General features: G+C 54.2%; 4 protein-coding genes across 8 annotated transcripts in view; 2 read left to right on the forward strand and 2 right to left on the reverse strand.

Annotated features, from left to right (window-relative positions):
* The window catches only part of NUP85 (nucleoporin 85), a 42,614-nt gene extending 40,557 nt beyond the window's left edge, over positions 1–2,057 (forward strand). For both annotated transcript variants that reach the window (XM_027567566.1, XM_027567565.2), the window contains exons 17-19: positions 567–718; positions 1,128–1,229; positions 1,600–2,057. In XM_027567566.1, coding sequence (XP_027423367.1) covers positions 567–718; positions 1,128–1,229; positions 1,600–1,698 — 353 coding nt within the window. In that variant the 3' untranslated portion in view covers positions 1,699–2,057. The remainder of the gene's footprint in view (positions 1–566; positions 719–1,127; positions 1,230–1,599) is intronic.
* A 138-nt stretch (positions 2,058–2,195) lies between these two features.
* On the reverse strand, positions 2,196–17,932 carry GGA3 (golgi associated, gamma adaptin ear containing, ARF binding protein 3). Of its 3 annotated transcripts, XM_035724704.1 has the most exons (18): positions 17,611–17,932; positions 17,035–17,102; positions 11,345–11,429; positions 11,143–11,218; positions 9,690–9,788; positions 8,893–9,016; positions 8,549–8,652; positions 8,333–8,413; positions 7,838–7,975; positions 7,191–7,272; positions 6,968–7,084; positions 6,439–6,681; positions 5,993–6,063; positions 5,382–5,701; positions 4,925–5,148; positions 4,456–4,625; positions 4,172–4,282; positions 2,196–3,966 (listed from the first exon to the last, which is right to left on the reverse strand). In XM_035724704.1, the coding sequence occupies exons 1-18, from the start codon at positions 17,910–17,912 to the stop codon at positions 3,856–3,858; spliced, it is 2,526 nt and encodes an 841-aa protein (XP_035580597.1). In that variant the 5' UTR covers positions 17,913–17,932; the 3' UTR covers positions 2,196–3,855. The 3 variants fall into 3 exon arrangements, with proteins under 3 accessions (XP_035580597.1, XP_027423365.1, XP_035580598.1); XM_027567564.2 differs by lacking the exon at positions 17,035–17,102 and having other exon boundaries at positions 17,611–17,791; XM_035724705.1 differs by lacking the exons at positions 2,196–3,966; positions 4,172–4,282; positions 4,925–5,148 and having other exon boundaries at positions 4,462–4,625.
* MRPS7 (mitochondrial ribosomal protein S7) lies at positions 17,738–21,453 on the forward strand. The gene is made up of 5 exons (XM_027567573.2): positions 17,738–18,050; positions 18,584–18,775; positions 18,891–18,954; positions 19,882–20,049; positions 20,824–21,453. The coding sequence occupies exons 1-5, from the start codon at positions 17,968–17,970 to the stop codon at positions 21,043–21,045; spliced, it is 729 nt and encodes a 242-aa protein (XP_027423374.1). The 5' UTR covers positions 17,738–17,967; the 3' UTR covers positions 21,046–21,453.
* MIF4GD (MIF4G domain containing) lies at positions 21,315–25,397 on the reverse strand. 2 transcript variants are annotated; one of them, XM_027567574.2, is made up of 6 exons: positions 25,134–25,397; positions 24,078–24,209; positions 23,123–23,232; positions 22,787–22,942; positions 22,607–22,699; positions 21,315–22,066 (listed from the first exon to the last, which is right to left on the reverse strand). In XM_027567574.2, the coding sequence occupies exons 2-6, from the start codon at positions 24,163–24,165 to the stop codon at positions 21,839–21,841; spliced, it is 675 nt and encodes a 224-aa protein (XP_027423375.1). In that variant the 5' UTR covers positions 24,166–24,209; positions 25,134–25,397; the 3' UTR covers positions 21,315–21,838. The 2 variants fall into 2 exon arrangements, with proteins under 2 accessions (XP_027423375.1, XP_027423377.1); XM_027567576.2 differs by lacking the exon at positions 22,787–22,942.
* Between the last annotated feature and the right edge of the window lie 68 nt (positions 25,398–25,465).

The raw sequence follows: 25,465 nt of genomic DNA on the forward strand, positions 1-25,465 counted from the left end.
AATTCGGTTTTCTTGTCTCTTCAGTGCCTCTGCCTCTCTTGGTGCTTGTGCACCTTGACACTTTTTTAAGATTTCATTTGACAGAGCGCGCGCACAAGCAGGGGGAGCGGGAAAGGGAGAAGCAGGCTTCCCGCTGAGCAGAGAGCCCGATGTGGGGCTTGATCTCAGGACCCTGGGACCATGACCTGAGCCGAAGGCAGATGTGTAACTGATCGAGCCACCCAGGCGCCCCTCACCTTCACATTTTTTAAGAGTCTGTTTTGCTCTCTTATAGAATGTCCTCAGTTTGGGTTTATCTCCTATTTCCTCATGATCAGATTGAGACTTATGGGTTCTTCAATCTGTTACAGTCCAGGTCTCTTGTTTGGTTTGATGGTTACATTCTCCCAGGTTTGGCTCTTTGGAGCCCCTTCAAAATGTGTTTTTTTTTCAATCCTGTTGGTCTCATTGGTCCCTGAGTTTGGAGACAGTTCTGGAAGAATCTCCCTGCTTTGGAGTGGCTGGTCTGGGGTCTCTCTTGTCTTGTTTCGGGCCAGAGGTGACCTAGTGCTCTTGTTTCTCAATAGGAAAATACCGTGAGTTCCACCGATTTTATGGGGAGAAGCGTCTTACTGATGCAGCTTCTCTTCTCCTGTCACTGATGACTTCCCAGATTGCCCCACGGTCTTTCTGGGTAATACTACTAATAGACGCCCTGCCCCTTTTGGAAGAGAAAGAGGTACGGTTTGGATTCAGAATGATTTTCTTCTCTGTGCTGTAGCCCCTGACTGTGCTTCATTCCGTAGCTGGTGGAGGTGCACATCCATAGTCCTCTCCCCAGTAGGGCCCTGCACGGATGTGTGGATTCCCCTGTAATGCCCACTCTGGAAACTCAGTATCTACACAAGAAAAGCGATTTAATTTGAAAGGAGGCAGCTGTCTGCTGACAGTATTCAGCCTAGGGCCCTGACGAGACGGGCTGGGAATGAGCACAGGGGCTCTCCGTCCTTCCGGGGTTGCATATACAGAGCCCACTCCTCCAGAGGGCACACATGCAAGGCCATCTCTGAACCTGGGTGCATGCCCCAACCAGTGCAGCCCTTGGCTGGGGAGCAGCTAAGCAAAGCAGCCTCTCTTCTCTCTCCTAGGTGGTTTTTTCAGCAGAGCAAACATATGAGCTGATGAGATGTCTAGAGGACTTCGCCTCAAGAAGGCCAGTGTGGAGAGAGCCTGGTGTTCAGCGACTCCAGGTTATTTTAGCTTTCAGATTGTTGATTCCATAATGGCGATGAGAAAAGGCTTCTTCTATCTTGGACTCCCCTGCTTCCCTCCAGAAACACTGGCCCCTTACAAACTTGGGCTTCTTGAGTTACTTCTTAACCTGTAATTGACACACCCAACTTCTTTTAGGGCAAAGCTGGGCGGTTCTAGGTGTTCTGATCTCTACTTTTCTGGCACTTGGTTGCAGTGGGCTTTTGCATGCGGTTCTTGTATCAACTTGCTGGAAGCTACTACTAAATGTTAAATGCCCTCGGTCAGCCTTTGGGTCATAGAGCCTTGCAGAGCTTTAAAGAAGGAACACTTCCAGCTGTATGTCATGCTGGCTCTCTTTGCTTTTAGGAGGATGTCGAGAACACCAAGTTGGAAATGCTGAGACTTGCTCTTGCACGAAATCTTGGCCGGGCCATTATAAAAGAAGGCTCATTGGAAGGCTCCTGAGACCAGCTGAGAGCTGCTTCATCGTGGCACCTTTGTATGGCAATGTATATACATTTCTGAAAGAATAAATTTTTCCCCCCTTAATAGAAGGCAAGTTCTTAGAGTCCAGGTAGAGAGTTTTCCCTGCCTGTCCTGTGAACTTGAGGTAGTAGAAATGGAGAAAGTGCTTGTTATGTTTTCCTTGGATGGGACTGATTTCCCTATCTCCCAAGAGAAAAAGCCACTCCTAGAAGTTAGGATGGTGAGGGGCAGTGCCCTCCTTCCTATTAGAAACGCAAACAAGAGCAGTCTGTGGTTTATGTATGCTTTTGAAATCTAGCCTTTAGAATCAACTGGAACATTCATCTGTTTTTTCCTTTAGAAAAGGAAAAGGTCCAGGAACCTGTACTTTCATCAACAAAAACCTCAGGTGATGCCAAGAAATCTGTCTACATTTGGAATTCATCAGTGGCACTTTGTCCATAGTGGGGTGGATGGTGTCTGTATTAGGATTCCAAGTAGGGCAGAAATGATTTTTTATTTAACATGCAGCAAAACAAGGGCAGCAGAGTTGGTATACTGTATACAGCCATTTGTCACAAAGCAGTGACCTCAGTAGTAACACTCAGATAATTTTAATGTCTAAAGCTTATTATAAAGGTGTATTTCCATAGAGTAATCCCACAAACCTTCCCAGGGCTGCAAGCAGCCAGTCTCTGGAAAGCTCTTGGATTTCTTTCCTAAGTAGTGAAACTGAGTCACTTTCGACCTGTCCTAATGAAGCAGTGAAACCTGCTTGCTCGAGATAGAGGGGAAAGGGCTAGAGTAAGGAAACCTGGCAAAGTGCAGAGAGGGATTAGGGAGTGTGGCCTCTGCCACCTTTCCCCAGAGATGGCTCAGTGCCATCCAGCTGAGCTGAGGTGAGCTGTGTGCTCTTTCCTCAGCTGGTGAGTCTCACTTGCCTGGTGCCCTGTGAGGCCTACAGTCCCTGGCCCAGTTGTACCCGGTAGATGGAGCAACCGGGACAAGATTTTTGGAGCTGAGCAGTCAAAGCAATAGGGTCTGGTGACTCGATTCAGGCATGGCCCCTAATCTCACCACCTCCAGACCCCGTATCTCACTGGCCATGCCCCTCAGCAGCTGGGGATAGTCAAGGTTCCTGGGCAGCAGGTAAGGATAGAAGTCTAGTGCAATCTGCCTGACCCTGAGGCCTCCAGTTCCCAAACATATGCCACACCACAGGCCATCTGGTGGAAGAGGGGGAGGCCCAAGCAGGAGGACGCAGAGGGTGATGGGAGTTGTTCTCCCCTTCAGAGACTCGAAGGGCAGAAGAGCAGTTTATTTCATGCCAAGCAAGAGGTAGTGAGTAGGATGGCCTGTTCCCAAGGCAGGAGGCACACTTTCCCCAGAAAGCTATGAGTACCTGCTTCCAGAGAAGGGGAAATAATGGTTCTCTTCCATTTTCTTTGTATCCCTAGTTTTGACTGCCACAAGGCCAAGTTCTGTTTCTAACAGGCTAGTTCCCCATCCTGCTGAGATGTCCATAGGACACAGCCTGCCACCACCAGAGACAAGCACATAACTCATCACCCAGTGGCCATTCCAGGATGCTGCTGCCCACGGAAGGCAGAGTTGGGAGATTCGGCAGTACACCAACTTACTCAGTGCCCAGGGCCATTCAGGAGCACTGGGCTTTTGCCTACCTCCCTGGAGGTGGGAGCAGGAGCCTGCCAGCAGGGGAAGCACAGAGTAGTGATGGGGGGCACTGAGGCCTCCAGGGGTGTGAGGATGTGGTCCTTGAGGGAGAGTCCCAAGTCTCTTTAGAGACCGCCCCCCCCCCCCATAGCATCAGGATGCCAGCATGAGGGGAAATGCCTGCTCCCGCCTTGGGTCCATGTTCTCAGGGCCATAGTGCAGAGTCTGGGGCCCCTCCGCACCCCTGACAGTACATGGCCAGTTCAAGTCACACAGGTAGACAAAAATCAGGTCCTTTTAGGGGGCCAAGGGAGAGAGCATCACAGCAGAGCTCGGCTCCCAGCAGTGATGCCCACAGCCCCTGTTCCATATCCAAGCTCCAAGCACTGCGGTCAGGACGTGGAGGATGACTGGACCAGGCAGCCCTCCTGTCTCGTGGCAGCCTGCCTGGGCTTCACTGTGGTGACACGGAGTCCTCTGGGGTCATAAGTTACCCCACTGCTCCACGGGAGGGAACTGGTCCACCTCGCCCACCTCTGTGCTCAGCTGCTCTCCCAGGGCAAAGGTCAGCCTATACCGAAGCCTCGCCTTCTCCTGTGACGGAGGGGGCAGCGTGTTAAGATGTGGCCTTGGGGCCCTCTCTGTACCACTCCTACCACCCCGTCCACACTCAGCCACTCAACCCCAGCAGGGAAGGGACACTGCAAGTGCTGTGGTATCACGGCACCTCCGGCGGGGAGGCCAAGGGGCCTGATCGGGGGCAGCCGGGGCCTCAGTTCAGAGCCCGGTGCTAGCTCACCTTCAGCGGGTTGGCCAGCAGCATGACCTGGGTGATGGCTGCGGGTGGCTGGATGGGGCTAAATGGAGACAGCTCTGTCCCAGAGGGTGGCTGTAACTTCACCTTCATCGACTGAGGAGAAAGAGAAGCTCCTTTGAAGAGAGATGGCAGGTGCCTGAGTGGAAGCCCCCACTAGAATCACGACGGACACATGCTGCTGCCTGCTGGCCTCGGGGTCCCTCAACACAGTGGGGTGCAGGAGAAGGTAACCTCTGCCTCCGGAGACCTCGGGAAGCCAGGGGTACCTTTGGCACTGCGGCCTGCAGCACGATGCTCTTGATAGGCAAGGGAGCCGTATTCAGCATGGACACCACCACCACCAGCACGTCAGGCCGGCCAGGCGGACACTCCTTGGCAAAGTGGAAGAGGATGCGGAAGCCGTTTTTATCATAGGCCGTCACAGGGAGGGCGCCGCCTGCGGGAAGAGGCCAGGCGGGTGTGGAAGGAGGGACCCCACAGAGCCCGGAGGGGACGGCGGGGTGACCCTGTGGCCGGCAGGCTCCCCGAAAGAATCTGTGGAAGAATCTGTCAGAACCACCCGTGACCGCACAGTGGCAACTAGCAGCGGCCGAGGCAGCAGGAAAGCCGGTCACGTCTTGGCTCTAGGGACCTGGGCAAGGACAGCGCGGGCCCACGCCCACCCCTCTCCCTCCTCCTGTAACTGCAAGCGCCGGGCCCCGCCTCGCCCTCCCACCCCACGCTTCCCACACCTACTAGGTTTGATAGATTCCAGGGGGACGTGGACACTGGCCAGGGAGAGCTCTGGCCCCTTCAAGGGGCTGCCCTGGGACTGGAAGGCAGGCGGCTGGAAGAGAGGGCTGCCAGGCCCTGGGGAGAAGGGGAGGAGAGGCCTAGCAGTGGTGCTGGTGGGGATCAGAGGGGACGTGGTGGCCCCAGGGAAGAAGATGGAAGAGACGGGTTTCATGAGGCCTGAGGTCCTGAGAGGCAGGAAGGAGGACAAGGTAAGTCAGAGGTCAGGGGATGCTGCTGGGCCAACCCCCCTCACATGTTCTCCATGGGCACGGCTGGTTCCTACTACCACCCCCACCCCAGTTTCCAGAGTCTAACATCAGTAGACCAAAAAAGGAACACCCCAGGCCCTCCGGATCTGCCTCCGGCTCTGCCAAGCCCAGGCCCAACCCTCCCCACCCTCACATTTCCCCCTCATTACACTCTGGTCTCTTCAAGAAGATGATCGAGGGCATCCAGCTGCGGTAGGGTGCTATCGCCCAAAGCCGAGCCATGGTACCCAAGGGCTGTGGACTCAGTCTTTGGGGATGGGGCTGGGGCCAGTCCAGTCGGGAACAAGAAGGAGCCTGCTTTGGGTGCAGGCACACTGGCTGGAACCACAGGAGCTGGGAAGGGAGAAGGCAGCGGGGCCTGGGAGCTGCCTGCAGAGGGTGCTGAGGGCGGGAGAAGAGGTCCGTCTGAGGGGCTGCAGGCAGCACTCCCAGGCTTGGGGCTGTAGAAGTCCAGGTCCGACTGCTCGTTCTGTTAGGAGGGGAAAGTGTGAGTGAGCAAAGGGCAGGAAGGAGCTGCTGCATTCGGGAGGTTTCAGGTCTCCGGCTCCGGCCCCCCTGCCTGGGGGTCCTACTAGGACCCCACTGGACTAGCAGCTCTCTGCCCCGGGCCTGCCGTTGGGTGGGATCCGTGCTGTCGAGCGCACCTGGGGCAGTGCCAGGGCGAGTCAGGACAGCCAAGACCACAGCCAACTGCAGCAGAGAACGAGCTGGGAACGAGGAAGCCCGTGAAACTGGCTGAGCATTTTCGTGAAGCCCATACCTGGAACAGGGGCCACTGGCTGTTTGCAGCTGGCTCTCTGGGAGGAGCAGTGGGGGCTGGGTCGGCGAGGCCTGAAAACAGAGCAGACCATGGTGACGAGAAGCGGCTCTGGCCTTGGGCAGCCCCACTGACCCTAGAAGGGTCACATGACGAAAGTTGCTGACGAAAGGGTGACAGGTGGAGACAAGGTATTTTTTCAGGCAGCCTCCAAAGGGAGAGGAGGCAGAACAAGACACTCAGTCCACCATGTCCATTCTGGAGCTTGTGTGCACACTGCCCTGGGGGCCTGAGGGCACTGAACTTGACTCTCCTTATACCTGAAGTCCCCTTTCCCACCCCTGCTAAGTACATGGGGCACCCCAGGGCCCTCTTCCCCATTCCACGCGCCCGTCTGCTTTGCCGGCCCTACCAGGAGAAGCCCTTCACCGCCTCCCTCCAGGACGCACCCAAGCAGAGCAGCTCCTCGTCCAGCAGGCAGAGGGCGTTGCCTGTGCTGCTGGGTCCCGGGGGGGCCTCAGCCTGGCTGGATGAGCGGCTGCGTCCAGGTCCTGAGGTCTGGGGGGGTGGGGGGAGAATAGGGATGCCAGAGGACAGTGGGGCAGGGGCTGCGGCCGACACTGAGGATGAGCTGCTTGGTGTGTCCAACTCAGCAAGGTCGATGAGAGCGCCTTGGTTCCTAGAGAGGTTTCCTGGATGGGCGAATGGAAGGGGACGCGAATGATTAGGGGCCACTCCAGTGGCTGCACAGCAGGAAGCAGAACCCTGAGTACAGCCTCCAGCCTAACACTGAAGAAAAGCAAGCAAAGAAAACCCTATCCATAGCTCCTGGTTCCTGGGAAGCTGGAGGAGCACTTGGAACGGCTTAGAATCCCCTCGGGCCCCGTGGGATGACATGCAGGTCAAGCACTCGTGGCTGGGTGGTGGGGCCTGGGGCTGGTCTGGATGGGTCCAAAATGGGGAACTAGAACACTTTACCTTCAGCGTCTGGCATGGCTGATGTGGCTACTTCACCGTTGATAACCTGTCCTTCAACAATTGTTTTGTAAGAGTTGATGACCCGGGAGAGGTTGTCACTGGCCTGGAGGATGTCCCCTACAGCAGAAAGAGGTACTTCTCACTCCTGGCCATGACACTCCCCCCACCCCCCTGGCCAAATCTAAATTCCTGGGTCATCCTTGTCAACTACTCTTTGACTCACCCAAACTATTGTCATTGTCCTCTGTCTCACTGGCTAGTTTGAATAATGTCCGCCTCTTATTCTCACACCGATCAAACAGCTCCTGAAAGAGTCCCAGACCTAAAAGTGAGAGCTCCGAGGTCCCCTGGCAATGATCTAATTCAGTGTCCATGTCCAGAAAGTCAGGGGCTCCCCTAGTGCCACAGCCACTGGCGGAACGGGGCTCCGAGCACGCCTCTGCCTGCTGCCGCTTGCACCGTGCTGCGTCACCTAGGACGTCAGCTTGGGACGAGGGGAAGTAGGTCTCTTCCTGTCCCCGAGGCCAGCACACGCCTCAGATCTCTGTGTCCACGTGATCCAGGACTGAGGTGCAGCGTCAGGGGCACATGGCGGGTCTCTGCCCAAATGTTCCTGAGGCAGAAGGTGGGGCAGAGAGAAGTGAAACCCGAGGGAGGGTCTGCAGGGTCCCCCAGACTCGGGTGTACACACAGCTCCTCCATCCGGGGTGGGTGAGCCGTAGTGTGGGTAAAGTGGGGGTGCCACCCCCAGACCTGGTCACTGTGCTAATAAGGAGCAGCAGATGTGTGGCGCGTTGGCTCTCAGGACAGGTACTGAGCAAAGGCTGCCTCGCTCTCCTGGAGCCCAGCTCTCCTGGGGAACGCGCCTACCTTCATGAGCTCTTTATCTGCCTCCGAAGAATCCTCTTTGCTGTAATGAAGCAGCATCTCATTGAGCAGCTTTACGTTGTTATTAACCTCCTCTAGAGTGTGCAGACGCTTGGTCACCTTCTGGATCCGCGCCTCATCCTAGGTCAAAGACGATCAAGGAGAAAAAGCTTAACTAGACTCATCCCACTGCCCCCGAACTCCCCACAGCAAGGATCGCACCAGAGAACATGAGCAGACACTAGTCCCGCTGGAAGCTCCTTTTAATGTGTGGTCCTTGGGAACCGTAAGGCCTCAAGAGTCCCACTCTAGTTTTTCTTTTAAAATAATGGCCTGCCCCCACGCCTCAGCTGGCCCCGTCCATGCTTGCTCCTCTAATCCACTCTCCCCACCCCGGAAGCTCCAGGGTGCCTCCCGCTCTCTGGCCTCACACCAGGGGAAGGGATTCTGGCTCTGTGGTCACGGGTTCCTCCGCCCCCAGGCCCTGGGCCCACTTACTTCCTTCACCATGGACTTGATGAGCTTGTTGGCCTCTTGCAGGTCATCCGGGTTTTTGCTTTTCAACAACTTGGCTAAAAGCTGGAAGAGGAGGTACCAAAGGGAAAGGGAAAGGTAGCACCCAACCTGGGGAGACCACAGAGGACCCGGAGCACCTGCAGCACTGAGCGAGCCACCACCTCATCTGAGAACGCCATCGGCTGGGGTGTGCTTTACCTTAGATTTCTCCTCATCATCAAAAACAGGGTTCTTGGGACGAGGTGGCGGAGAGGGGATCAGTGTCTTGTCCACAGGGATCAGTGGGTCAGACTGCACGATGCCTGACAGGGAACACAAGGGGGCAGAGCGTTGGCTCACGCCGGGGTCACCTCGACGCCCTTTCTCACACAGCAAGGCGGGGCCCAGCCCCGGGATGAGGGCCTGCAAGGGGTCAGCCCATCAAACCGCAGCTGAGCCCTTCTCATCCTCAGGAGGAAGGAAGGGACGGCACATACCCCCTCATTCTTCCTGGCCTTAGCCAGCCTTTGCGGCTGATTTGAGGAGGGAAGGGCAGCACATACCCTGTCTCTTCAGCATGTGGTAAGCATCCTTGATCTTGGTTTCTTCTGGCAGGGCCAATGTCCAGCTGTAAAGCAGCTCGATAACCTTGGTCTTCACTTTCTCAGACACCCTGTCCCCCAGATACTAAGAGGCAAAAGGAAATGGGAAAACCTCGTAACTGCCGTCCGGGGGCAGAGACCGTGGGAATGTTCTCTTCACAGCAGTGCAAAGTTGCTAGTTAGCTCCAGTCCTCCGGCCTCCCCCAAACCAGCAGGTGCTAGGTGTGTGGGACACGGCGCCGGGAGGGGAGGAAACCACCCGTGGCAAAGCTCTCTCAGGGGTACGGTCCGTGGTCGGGCAGGGAGCTGGGTCCGCACGCCATCTCCCAGAAAAAATGGCATTTTATCTCAAAGGAATGAATGAGAATGTCTTAGGTATGAAAAATGGCTCCCTGGGCTTTAAGTGGCACCCAGAGCTTAAAAGCCACACCAGCGTGCCACAGAAGCTGAGCCTAACTCCTTAGATCCATGTAAGATAGACCTAAGTGACCGCTGTCGCCACGAGGCCCACCCCCACCGCCTGCGCACACCTGCTGCCGCATCACCTCTCACATTCGAGCCAGGAGTCCGTCAGAGGGCTGCCCGTCCCTGTGGCCTCTGGCCCCCCTGCTGCCCTCAGGGCCTAGTCCCTAAGAACAGGACAGACAGCTCTCCAAAGACAGTTCTGTGGAGGTGGTGGTTGCACCGTGAAGCCAGTAACATGGGAGAGAGGGAGGAACACAAAGGAGTTCCTAGAATGAGGAGACTGCCCGACTGACCTTTGGAGAGACGACTTTGATTAATTCATTCAAAAACCGGAACTTTCCCACTTCATTATGAAATCTCCTCCCACAGTTCTTCATGCACGCCTCCAGCACCTGCAGCCACATGAAGGGGGGCGCTCAGTGTGGGTGGTCTGGGCCGGAGCCGGCGCTCAGCCAGGAGCCTGCACACAGGTCACGGTGACGATTCACCCAAGGAAGGAACTGCGAAGGAAGCGGTGTGCACGGCCCCTGGGAACGTCGGGGCAACAGGATTACTGACACCTCCTGTCCCTTGAATTGCAAACCTCTCCCGGGGAAGCTGAACAGGAACCAAAATAAGAAACACTGAGACCCAGATACCAAGACAGTGCGTGTCTGTCCTAGAAGGTGCCTGCCTGCAACACCCTGCCTTCAGAAGTACAAAATTTCTCTGACTTGGGGTCTGGGGCTCTTTCTACCAGCCGATCCACATTGTGGGGAGATGGGAGATGATGTTTAAACGGTTTTCATTTTTGATGACAGGATCTTTTCCCTCCCTCCTGCTCCTTCGGAGGCACACAAAACTGCCTTACGTTTTCTGTGCTGCCCATGACCCTGGTGCCTGGGGTTTACGTGGAGGAGCGCTCCACCCCCGTGTTCCCTTCCTTGGCTTCCAACTCTGTCAAGCTGGGTTTTTCAACCGCGCCCTACTGACATCCCGGGCCACTCATTCCTTGTTGTGGAAGCCTGTCCTGTGCATTAGAAGATGTCTAGCAACATCCCTGGCCTCTACCCGCTAGATGCCAGTAGAGCCCCACGACATGACACATGAAAGTGTCTCTAGACACTGCCAAATGTCCCCTGGGGAGCAAAACCAGCCCCCGGCTGAGAACCACTGTTTTAAGGCCTTCGCTCTGCACTGCACACGACAGAGGCATGCATGTGGCCCACCTGAGCGCCCTTCCCATGACCCGGATGAAGTCAGGGGAGAACCCTAGGAGTCCTCTGGATGCGTCTGCGCTCTGAATCCTCTCAGTCTGAATAAACACTAAGATCCGCCGGTCGGTGTGATGCCTTGAATAGGAACTAGGATTACTTTTAGCTACAGAACAAATTATACTAGCCACACTTTTCTTTAGTTGGCCAACTCTTAACCAGCAAGACAGCTCTGTCAGCATCTCTTCAAGAAGCTGCCTCAGAGCTCCACCCTGGGCTCAGGGCCCTGGCCTCCGGCTCCCTCGCTCAGCCACTCGGCCTCTCCCACCGACCGGCGGGGACTGCACTCTGGGCCTCTCTGCAGCCTCAGTGCCTTGCACAAGGGCACACACATTTGTGGGGCAGTTTATGGAACACATTCCGGACATTTCTAGTATCAAAGGACTTTCAGCTGCCATAGGACATGGGCCCTGAAAACCTCAGAGAACCCAGTGGGCACATGAGGAAAGGCCTGGGCTCATTAAAATTTGCCGGTCAGAGTAAAACAACCTACCGTCAGGGCCTGGACCGCCTCCCATTCCTGCGGAGACTGGATCTTATGGGCCAGCAATCGGACAGCGATCTGTGGCCTGGGGGACAAGCAGACCATGCGTTCAGGCACTGACCCTGGGGCTACGTGGCTGGCCCTCCTTGGCCAGTTTGGACTTCTCTGCTCAGCTCTCTCCCGCTTGCCCCCCAGTGGCTTTGAGACTCACCCTTCAAGCTCTTTGTTGATCTGATCACAGAAGCCAATTATGTATTCCCAGTCCTCCTGGCGGTTGGAAGGATTGGTGGCCTTATCTTGGGACAGAGCAAAGTGGAGGACGATTGTTATAAAGAGAAAGGAGGACATAATGGAAGGTTTTCCAGTAATTTTTAGGCACTGATGTGAAGCTAAGTTTGTTTCCAAATTTCTTCTCTGATAGAGAACCCTCAACAGGTCAGTCTAGTATTTTGAAAGTCACAAATGAAAGAAAAACAAATTCTCAGCCTTGTGAAGCTTAGAGTAGACCACAGTCAATAGGACAAATAATTATAAAGACAAACAATAAAAATCTTCAAGAATACCCATAAAAATGTTTAATATAACCAATAACTATAAATAACTCTAGTTATATAAAAATAAGCTATTAAGCAAATAGGGATGATCAAGAAGGGTCTCCTAGAGAAACTGAAGCCAGGTGATACTTGATAAAAAAATACATACTTAAGAAACTTATTGCCTACATACCCTTCAAAAACCTTTTCAAGACCTAACTTTTCTTAATGCTTTAAATGTTATTTATTTTCTTAGCAAGAATGAGAAGGGGGGAAGGAGGGGGGAGGGGGCAGGAGGGGGAGACAGAGGGAGAGAATCCCAAGCAGGCTCCACGCCCAGTGTGGAGCCCAATGCAGGGATCAATTCCAAAACCCCGAGACCACGACCTGAGCCATAAACGAGAGTAGGTCGCTTAACCGACTGAGCCACCTAGGCACCCCTGCTTTCAATGTTTTTTAAATTGCACATTTTAAGTTAAGCTAATATTTACTGTGCCCCTACTAAGCACTAATCATTGTGCTATCTGTCCATGGGATTGCAGAAACAGAATCTGAATTAAGCATTAGGCACCCTCAAGTTTAAATGGTCTCCTATGATTAAGGACAAAGGCAAGTGTTGGAGAGTTCTCAGAGGATCACTGAGGGATTAAAATCCAGGTGCTGAATGTCAAGGCTCCTAATATTTGGTGTGGGCCCTCTTTCCCGTTATTCCCAGAGCCTGTGCTGAAGAGGACGGCTCCCGCTGAGGGTGGTTAAACGTGTTCCCATATCTGATTCACATCCTGGGAGTCTGCCTCTTCCAGAAAGCACTCTCAAGCTGTTTGCTAAATTTAGGGCTTCAGGTTCAGAAGACAAATGGTAGGCTGAAGGCGTATATCCTTTTTAAATACCCATGCTCCTGCAGACCTCCCCCAGCGCCAAAAGCAGAGCAACAGAACCCTGAAAAAGCCCCTCCACACAAGGGGTGTTGTAGAAGTTCCTGAATTCTCATTTCTCGTGACTGTTTTCTTAACTTCCTTTTTCCTAACATTAAAAATCACTAGCTCCATGAACAAATCCTAACAAGGGCTCCCAGCATCCTCCCCACCCCCACGGGGCTCTGAGGCACAAGAAGTCAGCAGACGCCACCCTGAGGCAGAGGGGAGGCCTGCAGTATTTCTGCTTCCGACTCCAAGAAGATTCTGACGGTTTAGGTTCATATTTGGAGAAAAGGAAAATGTCCGTCCTCAATCTTGAAAAGAGAATTAGCAGGCCCTTTAAAATGTCAAGCTAGAAAGGAAGCAAGATTAGTTCTATCAAGAGTGGCTACTTACTGCCACAGTGACCTACAAGCTGTCACCTTCCAGAAGCCCCGTGTTTCTCCCATCACTCGTCTGATATCTTCTCAGGCGTCAGCGCGCCCTTGTTACTAATCCCTATCATTTGAGATGCTTCAAAGTTCTCACATGACGTCAAGAGGCCGAAGGATACAAAAAATGGGATGGTCCGAGGGGCCATAGCTCCCACTGCCGCTATTATTATTTTGAGAAAGTCACGTGCCTCGTGGTAGAGGAGGAACACGCTCCCCCGTCCGGCACGCGTACGGCATGGATGCGCCTGCCCCCACACGCACACAGGCAATGCGCAGTCACTGGAAGTGCTCTCCGCAGGCCTCTCCTAACTCCGATGGCACTTCTCCCAGGAATATGCCCAGTTCCTTCTCACTTGTGCTCAACCTCTCTAGAGTCCCATCTTGATAGACCTTCCTACCGCAAACCTGCAGGGAGCTCTCTGCCTACCCATGGGCACAAAAAGCCTGGTTTCAGCAATGGCCAGTCCCTGCTCTGAGCATCTCCTCCAGCTCTCCAGTCCACAAGCACCCTCGGGAACAGGAGGAAAGTTCTGGGGATAATTCCGGGTAACTCCATCTCTCCATTTGCCCATTGCCTCCCTCCTGCAGATGCACACAACCTCCCACCCACTCAACATGCTCCATTACCTGGCACACAGGCGATACCCATAGCCTCCCCTGTAAGCCCCACCTTCTAGATCTGGCTCTGGGCTCTACTCTGACTCAAGGTTTCTATTTTCAGGTCTCTCCTGAAAGCCTCATCCTCTTACGTGTCTGTGCCTCTAGATTCCCTCCTCTCATCTTCAGCTTAGTTCCATCATTAGTCTTGACTGTGGTGGGACCTCAAAAGGTCAAGTAGGGATGCTTCCAGCAGGGGCAGCACTGGCGGCCCAATCCCAACACGGCTCAGACATTTCACAGACGACAGATTCTACGTATCACGTGACTTAGAGATGAGCAGAGGCAAGAACACAGGATGGACAAGAAATCAAGGGGCGCCTGGGTGGCTCAGTCGTAAGGCCTCTGCCTTCGGCTCAGGGCAGATCCCAGAGTTCTGGGATCGAGCCCCACATCGGGCTCCCTGCTCGGCGGGAGGCCTGCTTCTCCCTCTCCCGCTCTCCCTGCTTGTGTTCCCTCTCTCGCTGTGTCTCTCTCTGTCAAATAAATAAATAAAATCTTTAAAAAAAAAAAAAAGAAAAGAAATCAAGAGTCAGCCTTCGGTGCTAGGGTCTTGAATTAAGAGAGACTTTATCACCAAGTCTTTGTTAAGCACCCACAGAAAATTAAGTACACAGGTGAACTATACTGTACGATACTATTCAATCAATAATATAACGAAAAACGAAGCACACAGCATGCTAGGCCACAGCAGGACCACATAGAGTCCAAGACTCAGAGCCTATTGGGGAGCTTATGTTCTTCTGATGCAACTTGTATGAAATAACCAGAGCAAAAACTTCGAGTGTAATTATATAATTTGATATATAAATGAGTTTAAAAACAAACTCATTACTTCTTTTCCTGACTTCCCCATTTCTATAAATGGTGCCATCATTCAAAAGCTCACTCTGCCCCCACGCCCAGGCGTCCGGATTTGAACCCCCATTGCTGACTCCTTCCTTCTCACCCACTTCCAGCAACCCAGGGTCCCTTCCTTCTCAATGTCTTTTTAAATCTCTCCCTTTCTTACCCCTGCCCCCACCCCACCTCCTTCCTTCTTCACCTGCTTCCAGAACTTCTGCTTCTTGCCATCCTATATAAAACCCCTATACTGATCCTCCTAAAACACTGACTTCACCAGCTACGGTAAGAACGGGGACCTGATAACTGTTGAAATTTAAACTTCCTGGGCTGGAATTCAAGCTTTTCCAGAATTTAGTTTTAACTTCCCAGCTTTCTCTCCTACCACACTCCTACAGGAGCTCCCTGCCTGAACCAGACAAACACCTGTTCCCGTATGCCCCAAACATGGTTTGCTCTATTTACATCACTGTCTAGTGTTTTCTTTTTCTTTTAAGATTTTGTTTATTTATTTGACAGAGACACAGCAAGAGAGGGAACACAAGCAGGGGGAGTGGGAGAGGGAGAAGCAGGCTTCCTGCTGAGCAGGGAGCCCGATGCGGGGCTCGATCCCAGGACCCTGGGATCACGACCTGAGCCGAAGGCAGTCGCATAACCGACTGAGCCACCCAGCCGCCCCTGTCTAGTGTTTTCTTAGCCAATTTTCCCCAGTCTTCTGGGCATTCAAGGCCTTGGCTTGATTGCCACCTCCTCACTGAGAGAATCATCTTTCCATTCCGCTTACCCCCAATTTCCTAAAGAAACTGTCTGCATTTGAGTACTTACAGCTCTCGCCCTGTACGTGTTATCTTTTTATGAATGCTTTATCCACCCCAGCATCATCTTTATCAAACTGAAGGCAAAGACAGCTGGAACTTAATTTTCATAATACCTCATAGAGTAGGTATTTGTTTTTTTTTTAATTTTTTTATTGTTATGTTAATCACCATATATTACATAATTTGTTTTGGTGTACTGTTCCATGATGAGTAGGTATTTGTTATGGACTGATTGAGATGAGAAGGCTGAAGTCATCAAGAGACAGTCTGTGGGCAAGGAGAATCTGGGATGGGTCTTAAAGCATTTAGTTGAGCAAAGGGAAGGAGATTAGTGTGTGCCGGGGGGACAAGAACACCTGACCCAGCCCAGCAAGGAGACTCTCGGGAAGCCACAAAGAGGCGGCAGTAGGTGCACAGCAGTGGAACGACCTGATTACACAGAAGTGGACGGAGGGGAGGTGGGGAGACACTTGAGGAACCGGGCCCAGCAAAGGCTTCTATAATAATTCTGGCAAACCATGGAGTGACGACAAGGACCTAGACTAATACAATGCTAAACCCCAAACACTGGTTCATTCAATTGATAAGTTCACACCAATAAGTCATAAGAACTGTGAAGGTGAACAAGGGAGAAGAACGGAATCTTAAAAAAAAAAAAAAGAATGGAAAGAATCTTAACACCGCCCCTAATGTCACTCTAACCAATGGGAAAGATCAAAGGCCAGTCTCAGCTCTATTATCTACAGAGACACCACCCCATTGCCCCACTCACCATTTCCACTCTCCCTCAAAAACAGGTCTGTCCCTCTCCTATTTCAAAATATAACTCTAAACTTAGCCGATTAAACTCAGCTTAGGTCAAATTACTCCAATGTCCCCATTAATATCTATGAATCAAATTGATTCTAGCATAGTTCTATCTGGTTGGATGGCTCTGGGTAAGTGGTGTGATTAGTCAGTGTGTCCTCTTTTTGTGAAATTGTGACAGTAGTACCTGCTTCGCTAGGATACTTGATAAAGGAATTAAATGAATGTCTCTGGAGTACTCTGAGCTCCCTGGAGAACAATTCCCTATACACAGAGGACTTTGTGACCTGCCTGCAACTGCAGATTTTGCAAAGGTAACCTAGGTTCAACCACCTGAAGGGGGTTTCTTATTAAGAAAGGTCAGGCCGGGGGCGCCTGGGTGGCTCGTTGGTTAAGCGACTGCCTTCGGCTCAGGCCATGATCCTGGAGTCCCGGGATCGAGTCCCACATCGGGCTCCCTGCTCAGCGGGGAGTCTGCTTCTCCCTCTGACCCTCTTTCCTCTCGTGCTCTCTATCTCTCATTCTCTCTCTCTCTCAAATAAATAAATAAAATCTTTAAAAAAAAAAAAAAGAAAGGTCAGGCCATTGGAGGAAACAGTCATTACCTCCAAAAGCCTGGAGGCTCTAGTAAATAAGAGATCTTGCACAAGGCAGTCTCTAGGCATCCTGTCTTATCACTCTGTCCAATTTCTGCCTTCACTTAAAGAGGCCTCCAGGGGCCTCTTCTAAGCCCACAGGAAAGTTAACTTATTAACCTTTCAGCAGAATACTATGTGCTAACAAGGGTAACCCGTATTTCCTTAATAAGCAGTATGAATTAACAATTAGAGCAATAGGCCGCTGTAACTACAGCACTAGGCTGTGCTCCTCTGCTTTGCTCAGAATATGTTACCTATGAATGACTCGTTAAGATGTTCAAGTGTGTGCGTCCCCGACACAGACATCACCAAGATTTGGGCACTGCAGGAAAAGGGCAGAGCTGCTCTTTATCCCTTTTTGGATTCTTCTCACTTCAAACAGTTTGCCTGCGCGAGGCGGCCACTTCTTAAATACATGGTCGCAATTCTGAAGCTGTGTGTGTATGCTGAGGCCAGGGGTCCCGGAGTCACGGCGGCGCGCGGCCCCACCACAATCTCCCCAAATCGCCGATGCCATGCCAGGCGGAAGCACCTGGCTGCCGCTTCCCCAGAGCCCGCGGGGCCCGGAGCGGACCCGAGCTCACGCCGCCGCGCGCAGAGGTGGGAGGAGGCGCGGGGCGGGGGCCCGGGCGCCCTGCTGGGGAAGGGGCGTGATCGCGGAATGCTCGCTGCCAGGGCGAGCCCAGGCACGGGCTGCCAGGCGACGCCGCCGCGGGTCTCTGGGAGCGGAGCGGAGCGGGGCGGGGCGGGGCGGGGTGGGGTGGGGTGGGGCGGAGCGGGGCGGCGGAGAGGGGGCTCGAGGGCAGACAGAAGCGGCCGCGGCTACTCACTCAGCCAGGACTCCAGGCTCTCCCCTTCCGCCTCCGCCATATTGCAGCCGCCCGGGCCGGCCCAACGGCCTCAAATCTCGCGAGAACCTGTGAGAGACGAGTCGGGGCGGGGCCTGCATGGGGGCCTGAGAAGAGAGCGCGCCGCCGCCGAGAGTGGCGTCAGACTGCGGCGGATAATGAGACGCCGAATGTTTCCTTTTGAGTCTTGCCTTTGGACCTCGGAGTGAGAGACTTAACGCCCGGATTAATGGTGTGACGCACAGATTTAGGACCCTGCGGAGCTTTTTCCCCCCGTCTCCCATCACTCGCTCAGGCACGCCGAGGGCAGCCTTCGTGGGGTCCTTGTGGCCAGCCAAGATGGCTGCCCCCGCGGTGAAGGTTGCGCGAGGTTGGTCGGTCCTGGCCCTGGGCCTGCGGAGTGCTGTCCCGCGGTTTCCAGGGTGAGAGGGCGGCAGGAAGCTGGGGTGCCGCTTGGGACTTCACGGAGAGACCTGCAGGAAGGAAAGGGCGACAGGCAGAACGCGCAGGAACCTGGAGAGAACCTGGGGGCCAGGATACCTCGGTCCAAACCTCTGAATTGGCTGCGTGACTTCGAGCCATCGTGAAGGCTTAGCGATTTTCCCCAGCCCAATGGGGTTCTGAGTCGAAGCTGAAAGCGCGGTCTTACCAAAGAGCTCTGAGCTGGGATTTTCGGGGGCGGGGGGCGAGATGCTTAGGCGGGGCGCCTATCCTGAGGTTCAGGAACCTCGCCTTACCGTCGGCACTTGACGAGGAGGAGACTTTCCTGGCCTGTTTGGGGGAGGCCCACCCACCTCTTAGGACAAGAGCCAGAATTATTGCGTTCAGTTTTGCCTAGCGGTCTCCGTGCCGCTCTTAACTCGTCGGCGGGTTGGCAAACAGGCCCATTGTTAAGTCAAGCCTTTTTACTTGTGGAGTCAGCTTTTGCCGGCCTCTTCCTCTTCCCTCCTCTCAGGCTAACCCAAGTGAGGTGGAGCCGCTATGGTCCTGAATACAGGGATCCACAGATTGACAAGGAGTATTACCGCAAGGCCTTGGCCGAGCTGACTGAGGAGGAGAAGTATGAACAGGAACTCAGGAAGACTCAGCTTATCAAAGCTGCGCCAGCAGCGAAAACAAGCTCTGTGTTTGAAGACCCCGTGATCAGGTTAGATGGAAGCAGACACTTTTGTTCCACGGACTGGGACTATACTAGGGAGGGTCTACAGTAAGGATTGTGATAGAGCTTGGGAAATCTAAACATTTTGTTTTTCTCCTTGAAGTAAATTCACCAACATGATGATGAAAGGAGGAAACAAAGTACTGGCCAGATCCCTCATGACGCAGGTAACACGTCTTTCCTGTCTCCTTGCTTACATCTTTGTATGTGGTTCTATCAGTTTAGCTTAAAAAAAGAACAGCTTCATGTACCTGCCATTAGAATTACCTTCCCTTGGGTGCCTGGGTGGCTCAGTCGTTAAGCGTCTGCCTTCGGCTCAGGTCATGATCCCAGGGTCCTGGGATCGAGCCCCGCATCGGGCTCCGCTCGGCGGGAAGCCTGCTTCTCCCTCTCCCACTCCCCCTGCTTGTGTTCCCTCTCTCTCTCTTTTTCTCTCTGTCAATTAAATAAATAAAATCTTAAAAAAAAAAAAAAAGAATTACCATCCCTGTATGGGGTGCCTGGGTGGTTAAGCGTCCAGCTCTTGATCTCACCCCAGGTCTTGGTCTCAGGGTCGTGAATTCAAGCGCTATGTCGGGCTCCACGCTGGGCATGGAGCCTACTTTAAAAAAAAAAAAAAATTACCTTCCCTGGGGCGCCTGGTGGCTCAGTCAGTCAAGTGTCTGCCTTCGGCTCAGGTCATGATCCCGGGGTCCTGGGATTGAGCCCTGCACTGGGCTCCCTGCTCAGCGGGGAGTTTGCTTCTCCCTCTGCCTCTGTTCCTCCACTCATGCTCACTCGCACTCTCTCAAATAAAAATTTTTGGGAAAAAAACAATGACCCCGTGTGTATGTGTGGAGGCGGCGGCTGTAATGAAGTCCTGCAGGAGCCAGCAGCCAGCATTCACTCCCCCAATCACAAATCTCTGTCTACTGCCCTGGTCCTTCTCCAAGAAAGAGGAGGCATTTAAGAACTTTGCCTTAGAAGTGCTGAGAGAGGGGCCACACTGTTGTAAAAGAACGGGATGGCAGAGGAGGAAAGGGCAAGGTATTAGCTCAGCTGGATAAACCCTTTAGGGAGTCTGGGGCAGCATCTTCCAGTGTATCCCTTTGCAGACTCTGGAAGCTGTGAAAAGGAAGCAGTTTGAGAAGTACCGTGCTGCTTCTGCTGAGGAACAGGCAACCATTGAGCGCAACCCCTACACCATCTTCCACCAAGCACTGAAAAACTGTGAGCCTGTGATAGGGCTGGTGCCCATTCTCAGAGGCGGCCATTTCTACCAGGTGAGCCCGGAAGGTAGGGCTCCCCACCCATGGAACAAGCTGGTGGTGGTGGGTTGGGGAGCACTTGGGAGTGGGAAGGCCCAGAGTTGGGCCAAGATTGATAGTTTTATTGGGAGCAGGTTCTGTCCACGATGTTGTGTCGTAAGTTGTCAGCTTGTCGTGGTGGGGGACTGTGTATAACTCATCCTTGTACGCCAGCGTCTGGAGTAGCACTTGACCCATAACTGGTGTTTCGTTGCCATTTCTTGAACTGAATGAGGCTCTGTCCTAGCATTTAATTCTGTGTCGTCGTCATAAGCCAGCGTGCTTAGCTTGATTTTTAACGTAAACTTCATAAGGGTGGAGGCTCATTAATGTCTGTATCCCTAGGGTCTGGTGTGTCCCTAGGTACCTGGCATATAGTGGCGGTCTAGCAAAAGATTCTGGACAAGAGGGTCTTGTTTTTAGGCACTCCTGATCTGAGTTGGCTAAGTCACCCCAGCTTGATGGGGCTTTTCCCAGTTGATGCTCATATCAACCTGGCTGAGCTTCCATTTAGAGGTGAGAGAGGTCTCTGCCTAATGAGCTTTTTGCTCAATGAATGCCTCTATGTCTGCTACACTGAGGGCACCCAGGGGCGAGGGGAACTCAAAGAGGAGAAGCCAGGCCTCTCAGGAGTGTTGTCAGAGCTGGCCCAGAGGGAACCTGTGGCTACTCCTTAGAGCTCAGGGCAGAAGGAGGCTGCCGCCCCGACAAGGTCTTGGACTAACTTGCCCGGGGTCTTGTCCCATCCAGGTCCCTGTGCCACTTCCCGACCGTCGTCGTCGCTTCTTGGCCATGAAGTGGATGATTACTGAGTGCCGGGAGAAGAAGCACCGGCGGATGCTGATGCCGGAGAAGTTGTCACATGAGCTGCTGGAGGCTTTTCACAACCAGGGCCCTGTGATCAAGAAGAAGCATGACATGCACAAGATGGCGGAGGCCAACCGTGCCCTGGCTCACTACCGCTGGTGGTAGAGGGAGGCTGGAGGCTCTCTGCTGCCAGATCGTGGGAGCCACTGTCACAGCGAAATACCCTTGTGGGTTAAGTAGTTCCTTCTTAAGGGGGGAGCAACGTATTTATTGCTTGTTAGTCCTTTCTTTGGGAGCTAGAACTTATTTTCCTGTCCCATCTCATTTAAAGAGGGAATGTATCAATTTGGATTTCTCCTAGGAACTTAGGGTCCATCCAGCCTCTCTTCCTCAATTTGGGGTAGAACTTTGGGGGAGGATATGAAAGGAAGCGGTTTTAACATTGGAAAAGGTTTATTAGAAAATTCTCGCCCTGAACTGGTGTCACATGTGAGGTGGTACTGCCATTTACTAAAATCGACTGGAAATACGTTTGTTTCCGAAGTGGTCCTTGTATAAAATGTATAAAAAGCAGTTTCTGGTGTGCCCTGTGCTGTGCCCCTCGATGTCCCAAAGTACCTCACCAGTAGCTATGGGGATGGGGGAGCCGAGGCCCCCAGGTTGGCTGTCGCACCAGCGGTTACACAGTGCAGTGGGTGTTAGAGGCTGCCTTTGCCTGGCCCAGGCTGGAGGTGCTGGGGGAGAGGTTGATGGGATGGTGGGGGCAGCTCTGTTTGGTGTCTTCCCCGGTCCTGAGGTCCCTGAATCCGGGAGGGAAGGTGCTCAGGGCAGGACCACTGCGTAAGTGGGAAACCTCTCAGGAGCTGGTGAGGGTCTGGAAGGGACGGTCTTTGGGAGGGGCAGGGAGTTGGGCAGGTGAGAGGCCGGTGCTGCTGGTGACGCAGCGTGAACCGGAGGCCTAGTCGGAGACCTCGCTGTAGTAATACTTGTGGGCAGCCGGGGTCGTCTTCCAGCCGGCTGCCCGAAATTCGATGATCTCCAGCAGCAGCAGCTGGGCCAGGGAGCTGAGGCCACTTGGGAGCAGGAAGCCGTCCCGGATCAGGACAAAGAGCTCATCCATGCGCTGTCGGTTCATCTTCTCCAGCTGCTCCCCCACGCGGTGCAGCTGCAGCACCAGGCAGTCCACCTGCAGGGGGCAGTTGGAGGTGACCCCAGGGCACACAGAGCAGCCATTCAGGGAGCTCTAGCGGCGAACTTGCTCGGCCCCACACACTTGTTTCCTCCTGACCTGCTCACAGCACCTGGTTGGTGTTCGCCACATCTTACGTGAAAGGAGACAAGTTCAGGACTTGCCATGGGTCTCGCCGGCCAGGCTGGATGCGGGGCCTGTCTCCAAGCTGCCGCTTAACCCAACCTTCCTACCCCTCCCCCACCCTGCCTGACTCTGTTTCTGGGCCATCTGTATCCACAGCTGGGTTCCTATCACAGGTTGGCTTTCCTACTGGGAAGAAAGCCTCTGAGCCTGTAGGTTTTGGCTGCTCTCTGTTCTGAATAAATTCCAAACCTGGCAGCTTGTCCTGGAACTGAGACAGGCCTTGAATATCCCCACCAGGCTCTTGCCCTGGGAAGTGATGCTTTTGGATGCTCTTCATGGACAGTGTGCTGGTATTCTGAGCTGAGCCAGGGACCACCCACCTCCACAGCTGTCTGAACTGGGGTCACCCACCTCCTCCTCCTTGCTCAGACTGTCAGGCTGGGCCAGCCGGAAGAGGCAATCGTAGACGGGGTTCACCAGGGCCATCATGGGCATGTTGTTCACCTGTGGGGGGACAGCAGGGGCCAGAGCACTGAGCGGCTGAAGGAGACAGGCTGTCTCTGCCGCCCAGGGTGGCTACCGGGGCCTCACCCTCAGGTAGTCAAAGATGTTGCAGATAAAGGTGACATAGCAGACCCAGCCCTGCAGGGACCGGGCTCGCAGCTGCTCCCGAGCCTGGTACTCCTGCTGCAGCCGGTTGAGGAGTCCCCGTCGGAAGACACTCTGGCCTGCTTGTTTGCTCTCGGCCTGTGAGCCAGGGAAAGGATGGTGAGCCGGGGGCGGTGCCATGGCGACCCCCACTCAAGCTTTGGTGGCTGAGGACCCTCCTGTCTGACCCTCCACCTCTGCCCTGCTGGCCAGGCCTCCTGCCCTTTGCCACGACCTCTCCCAAAGTGTCTCCCCGCTTTTCTACCAGTCCCAGCCCACCTGAATGATGGCATAGCACATGCGTCCTGCTTCTTTGCTGAACACACAGTCCTGCAGAGAATGGTCCACAATCACATTGGCCACCTTTTCCAAGTCCACAGCACCTGGATCTAGAGTAGAGACAGGTGGGGAGTCTAGAGCTGCTGAGTTACCACATTTGTTTCCACTTGCTTCTAAGGATTTGAGATGTTTTTACAAAAGAGCACTCCCGTGATACACTTACATTTTAAAAGACCAGAAAATGCCAGGAGAAGTAGCCCCACACCAGAACAGCTCCACTGGGCGACTGATGGCTGGGACAGGTGGCCGTTAGAGATTAATCAAAGAATGCTAGTTTTTTAGGGCACACATTTCCTGGCACTAGGTTGCAGAAGGAACACTGAATAACGATGTATTTGACAGCAATTTCATGGAAGAAAGTGCTCTTACAATACACACACATGAACACCTGACAAGGCAGGCCAGGCAGGGCCTCCCCAACAGGCTTAGCTTGGCATGTGATGGGCATTACTAATTGTTAGCTGAGTCAAACTTCTGAGTGCTGCAGAAGGCACTGATCCAGGACAATGACTGCATCTTCTCTGCCAAGCAGAATGCTCCATCCTCTGTCCCAAGTCAGCCATCTCTGCACATTCAAGACCACCTGCTGTGGCAATACAGAAGCCAGGGCCAATGCAAGGGCTCTGGAGACGAGAATTCCGTTCTCTGTGCTCCACCCCGCTCTCATGGGTACTTTAAAAAAAAATGGCTTTACTGCCCGAGAGGTGACTCTATGATTCATACTTTCAATTATTGGCCTAAATGTGACTTGTCCTCCAGTCCGAGAGCGATGTTGCTGACTTTTATTCTCAGAAAGCAAAGGGACAGGGTTGGGCATTCCCTGGCTAAGGCTCAGGCCTCCAGGCCTGTGCCCTAGGCCCCTTCTCTGCAGCTCAGGAGGGGGCTCCATGCTCACCTTTGAGTGCTGTCTTCAGCAGCTGCTGAGTCTCTGCATCAAAAGACTGGATTTTATACTCCTCTCTACCAGGATCCCCCATGACCATTCAGCCCCCACAGCTCTTTACTGAGGTGGGACTAATGACAGCACCTGGGGAGGAGGAGCGGGGAAGGGAGAGGCCTCAGTTGTGCAGCGTGGGGTCAGGGTTTCTAGTCCTGCAGGCCCCGGCCAGGGCTGGCCAGCACTTGGGACAGGTGCTCCCAGCCAGTCCATTGCCTTGGGTGGTTGGCTGAGGGCCCAGCAAGCTTGGCTTCTAGTGGAGACTGGGCACCAGCCAGGCACCTGCTGCTCAGTTTAGGAACCCTTGTAGCTTCTGGGATTACACGGGAGTAGAGACCTAAAGGTGAACGGGCTGACCGTCCAGTCTCCAGAGTAGGCAGGGATATTCTCCACTGATACTACGGTTGGGGTGCGGTGAGCTGCACTGGGGGTGTGGACAGGGACATATCAGACACTTGCCCTATGTAAACCAGCCTGGAAGCTGCTGGCCCAGCACGACTTCGGGCGAGTGACGGCTGGGGGCTCTGGACAGGTCTGTCCCAGCAGAGTTCCAATACCCTGGCCCCGACCCCTCCCTCGGCTTTAGTCAGAGTCCTTCTAAGTCCCCAAACCCGCCCCCTCCAACCCCTGGCCTGGCCTGTGTGGGCGGGTGCGGGGCCCTAACTGCTCCTGTCCAGGCCAACTTCTCCCCGGGACGGACTGGTTAAACTGGCCTCCCGAGCGGCAGAAACACGGCCTTGCCCACTCAGGACTCCTCTAATTCCTGAGGTCCATTCTGGAGCCTTTCTCTTAAAGAAGAGGGGAGCGAGATGACACGTCTCCCAGATGCAGTCCCTGTTGGAGTCCCCTCTCCGGACGCCGTGCCTCCCCCCGGTCAAAAGACGACCTCGGGGAATCTCCAGAACCGGGCAGCTTCCCCAAGCCCGGAATGCCTTTCCGGGCGGGGCAGGGGAGCCGTCCCGGGTCCCGCGGGCGGAAGAGGCGGTGCGGTGCCATGCGAGCGCCGGGACCCACCTGCCGGGCCGGCACCGCGCCCGCGTGCCCGGAGGCCGCTCGGCGGGCATGGTGCGCGCGCCCCCGGTCCGCCGCGCCGCAGAGCTGGAGCGACCCGCCGGGCCTCGCCGCCGCTTAGGTCATTTCCGAGCGCGGCGCCGGGGCGGGGCCAGCGTGGAGGGGCGGGGCCGTCTCGCCGGCGCCACCTGCCGGAGTCCCGGCGACGCCATCCTCGCCGCGCGGGCTCCCGAGGTCCGTGGCGGTAGCGCCCGACCTTCTTCGGCCCGAAGCCCTCGGTCGCCAGCGGTGGCGGCCCCGTCCCGCTCTCACGCCCGGGGCTCGGGTTAAAACGG

Source organism: Zalophus californianus, chromosome 16, assembly GCF_009762305.2.
Source record: "Zalophus californianus isolate mZalCal1 chromosome 16, mZalCal1.pri.v2, whole genome shotgun sequence".
In the NCBI taxonomy this organism is placed as follows: domain Eukaryota; kingdom Metazoa; phylum Chordata; class Mammalia; order Carnivora; family Otariidae; genus Zalophus; species Zalophus californianus.

What these genes read in the sequence shown, in the direction of transcription:
- GGA3 (XM_035724704.1), bottom strand. Translation starts at nt 17,912, where the DNA reads ATGGGAGACGGGGGGAAAAAGCTCCGCAGGGTCCTAAATCTGTGCGTC. An exon ending in CCACATGCTGAAGAGACAGG is followed by an intron (nt 8,653 to 8,892) that starts GTATGTGCTGCC and finishes GTTCCCTGTCAG; the next exon opens with GCATCGTGCAGTCTGACCCA. An exon ending in ATGATGAGGAGAAATCTAAG is followed by an intron (nt 8,414 to 8,548) that starts GTAAAGCACACC and finishes CTCCTCTTCCAG; the next exon opens with CTTTTAGCCAAGTTGTTGAA.
- MRPS7 (XM_027567573.2), top strand. Translation starts at nt 17,968, where the DNA reads ATGGCTGCCCCCGCGGTGAAGGTTGCGCGAGGTTGGTCGGTCCTGGCC. An exon ending in GCTGTCCCGCGGTTTCCAGG is followed by an intron (nt 18,051 to 18,583) that starts GTGAGAGGGCGG and finishes CCCTCCTCTCAG; the next exon opens with GCTAACCCAAGTGAGGTGGA. An exon ending in GAGGCGGCCATTTCTACCAG is followed by an intron (nt 20,050 to 20,823) that starts GTGAGCCCGGAA and finishes TGTCCCATCCAG; the next exon opens with GTCCCTGTGCCACTTCCCGA.
- MIF4GD (XM_027567574.2), bottom strand. Translation starts at nt 24,165, where the DNA reads ATGGTCATGGGGGATCCTGGTAGAGAGGAGTATAAAATCCAGTCTTTT. An exon ending in TGTGCTATGCCATCATTCAG is followed by an intron (nt 22,943 to 23,122) that starts GTGGGCTGGGAC and finishes CCTGGCTCACAG; the next exon opens with GCCGAGAGCAAACAAGCAGG. An exon ending in GTCTGAGCAAGGAGGAGGAG is followed by an intron (nt 22,067 to 22,606) that starts GTGGGTGACCCC and finishes TGCCCCCTGCAG; the next exon opens with GTGGACTGCCTGGTGCTGCA.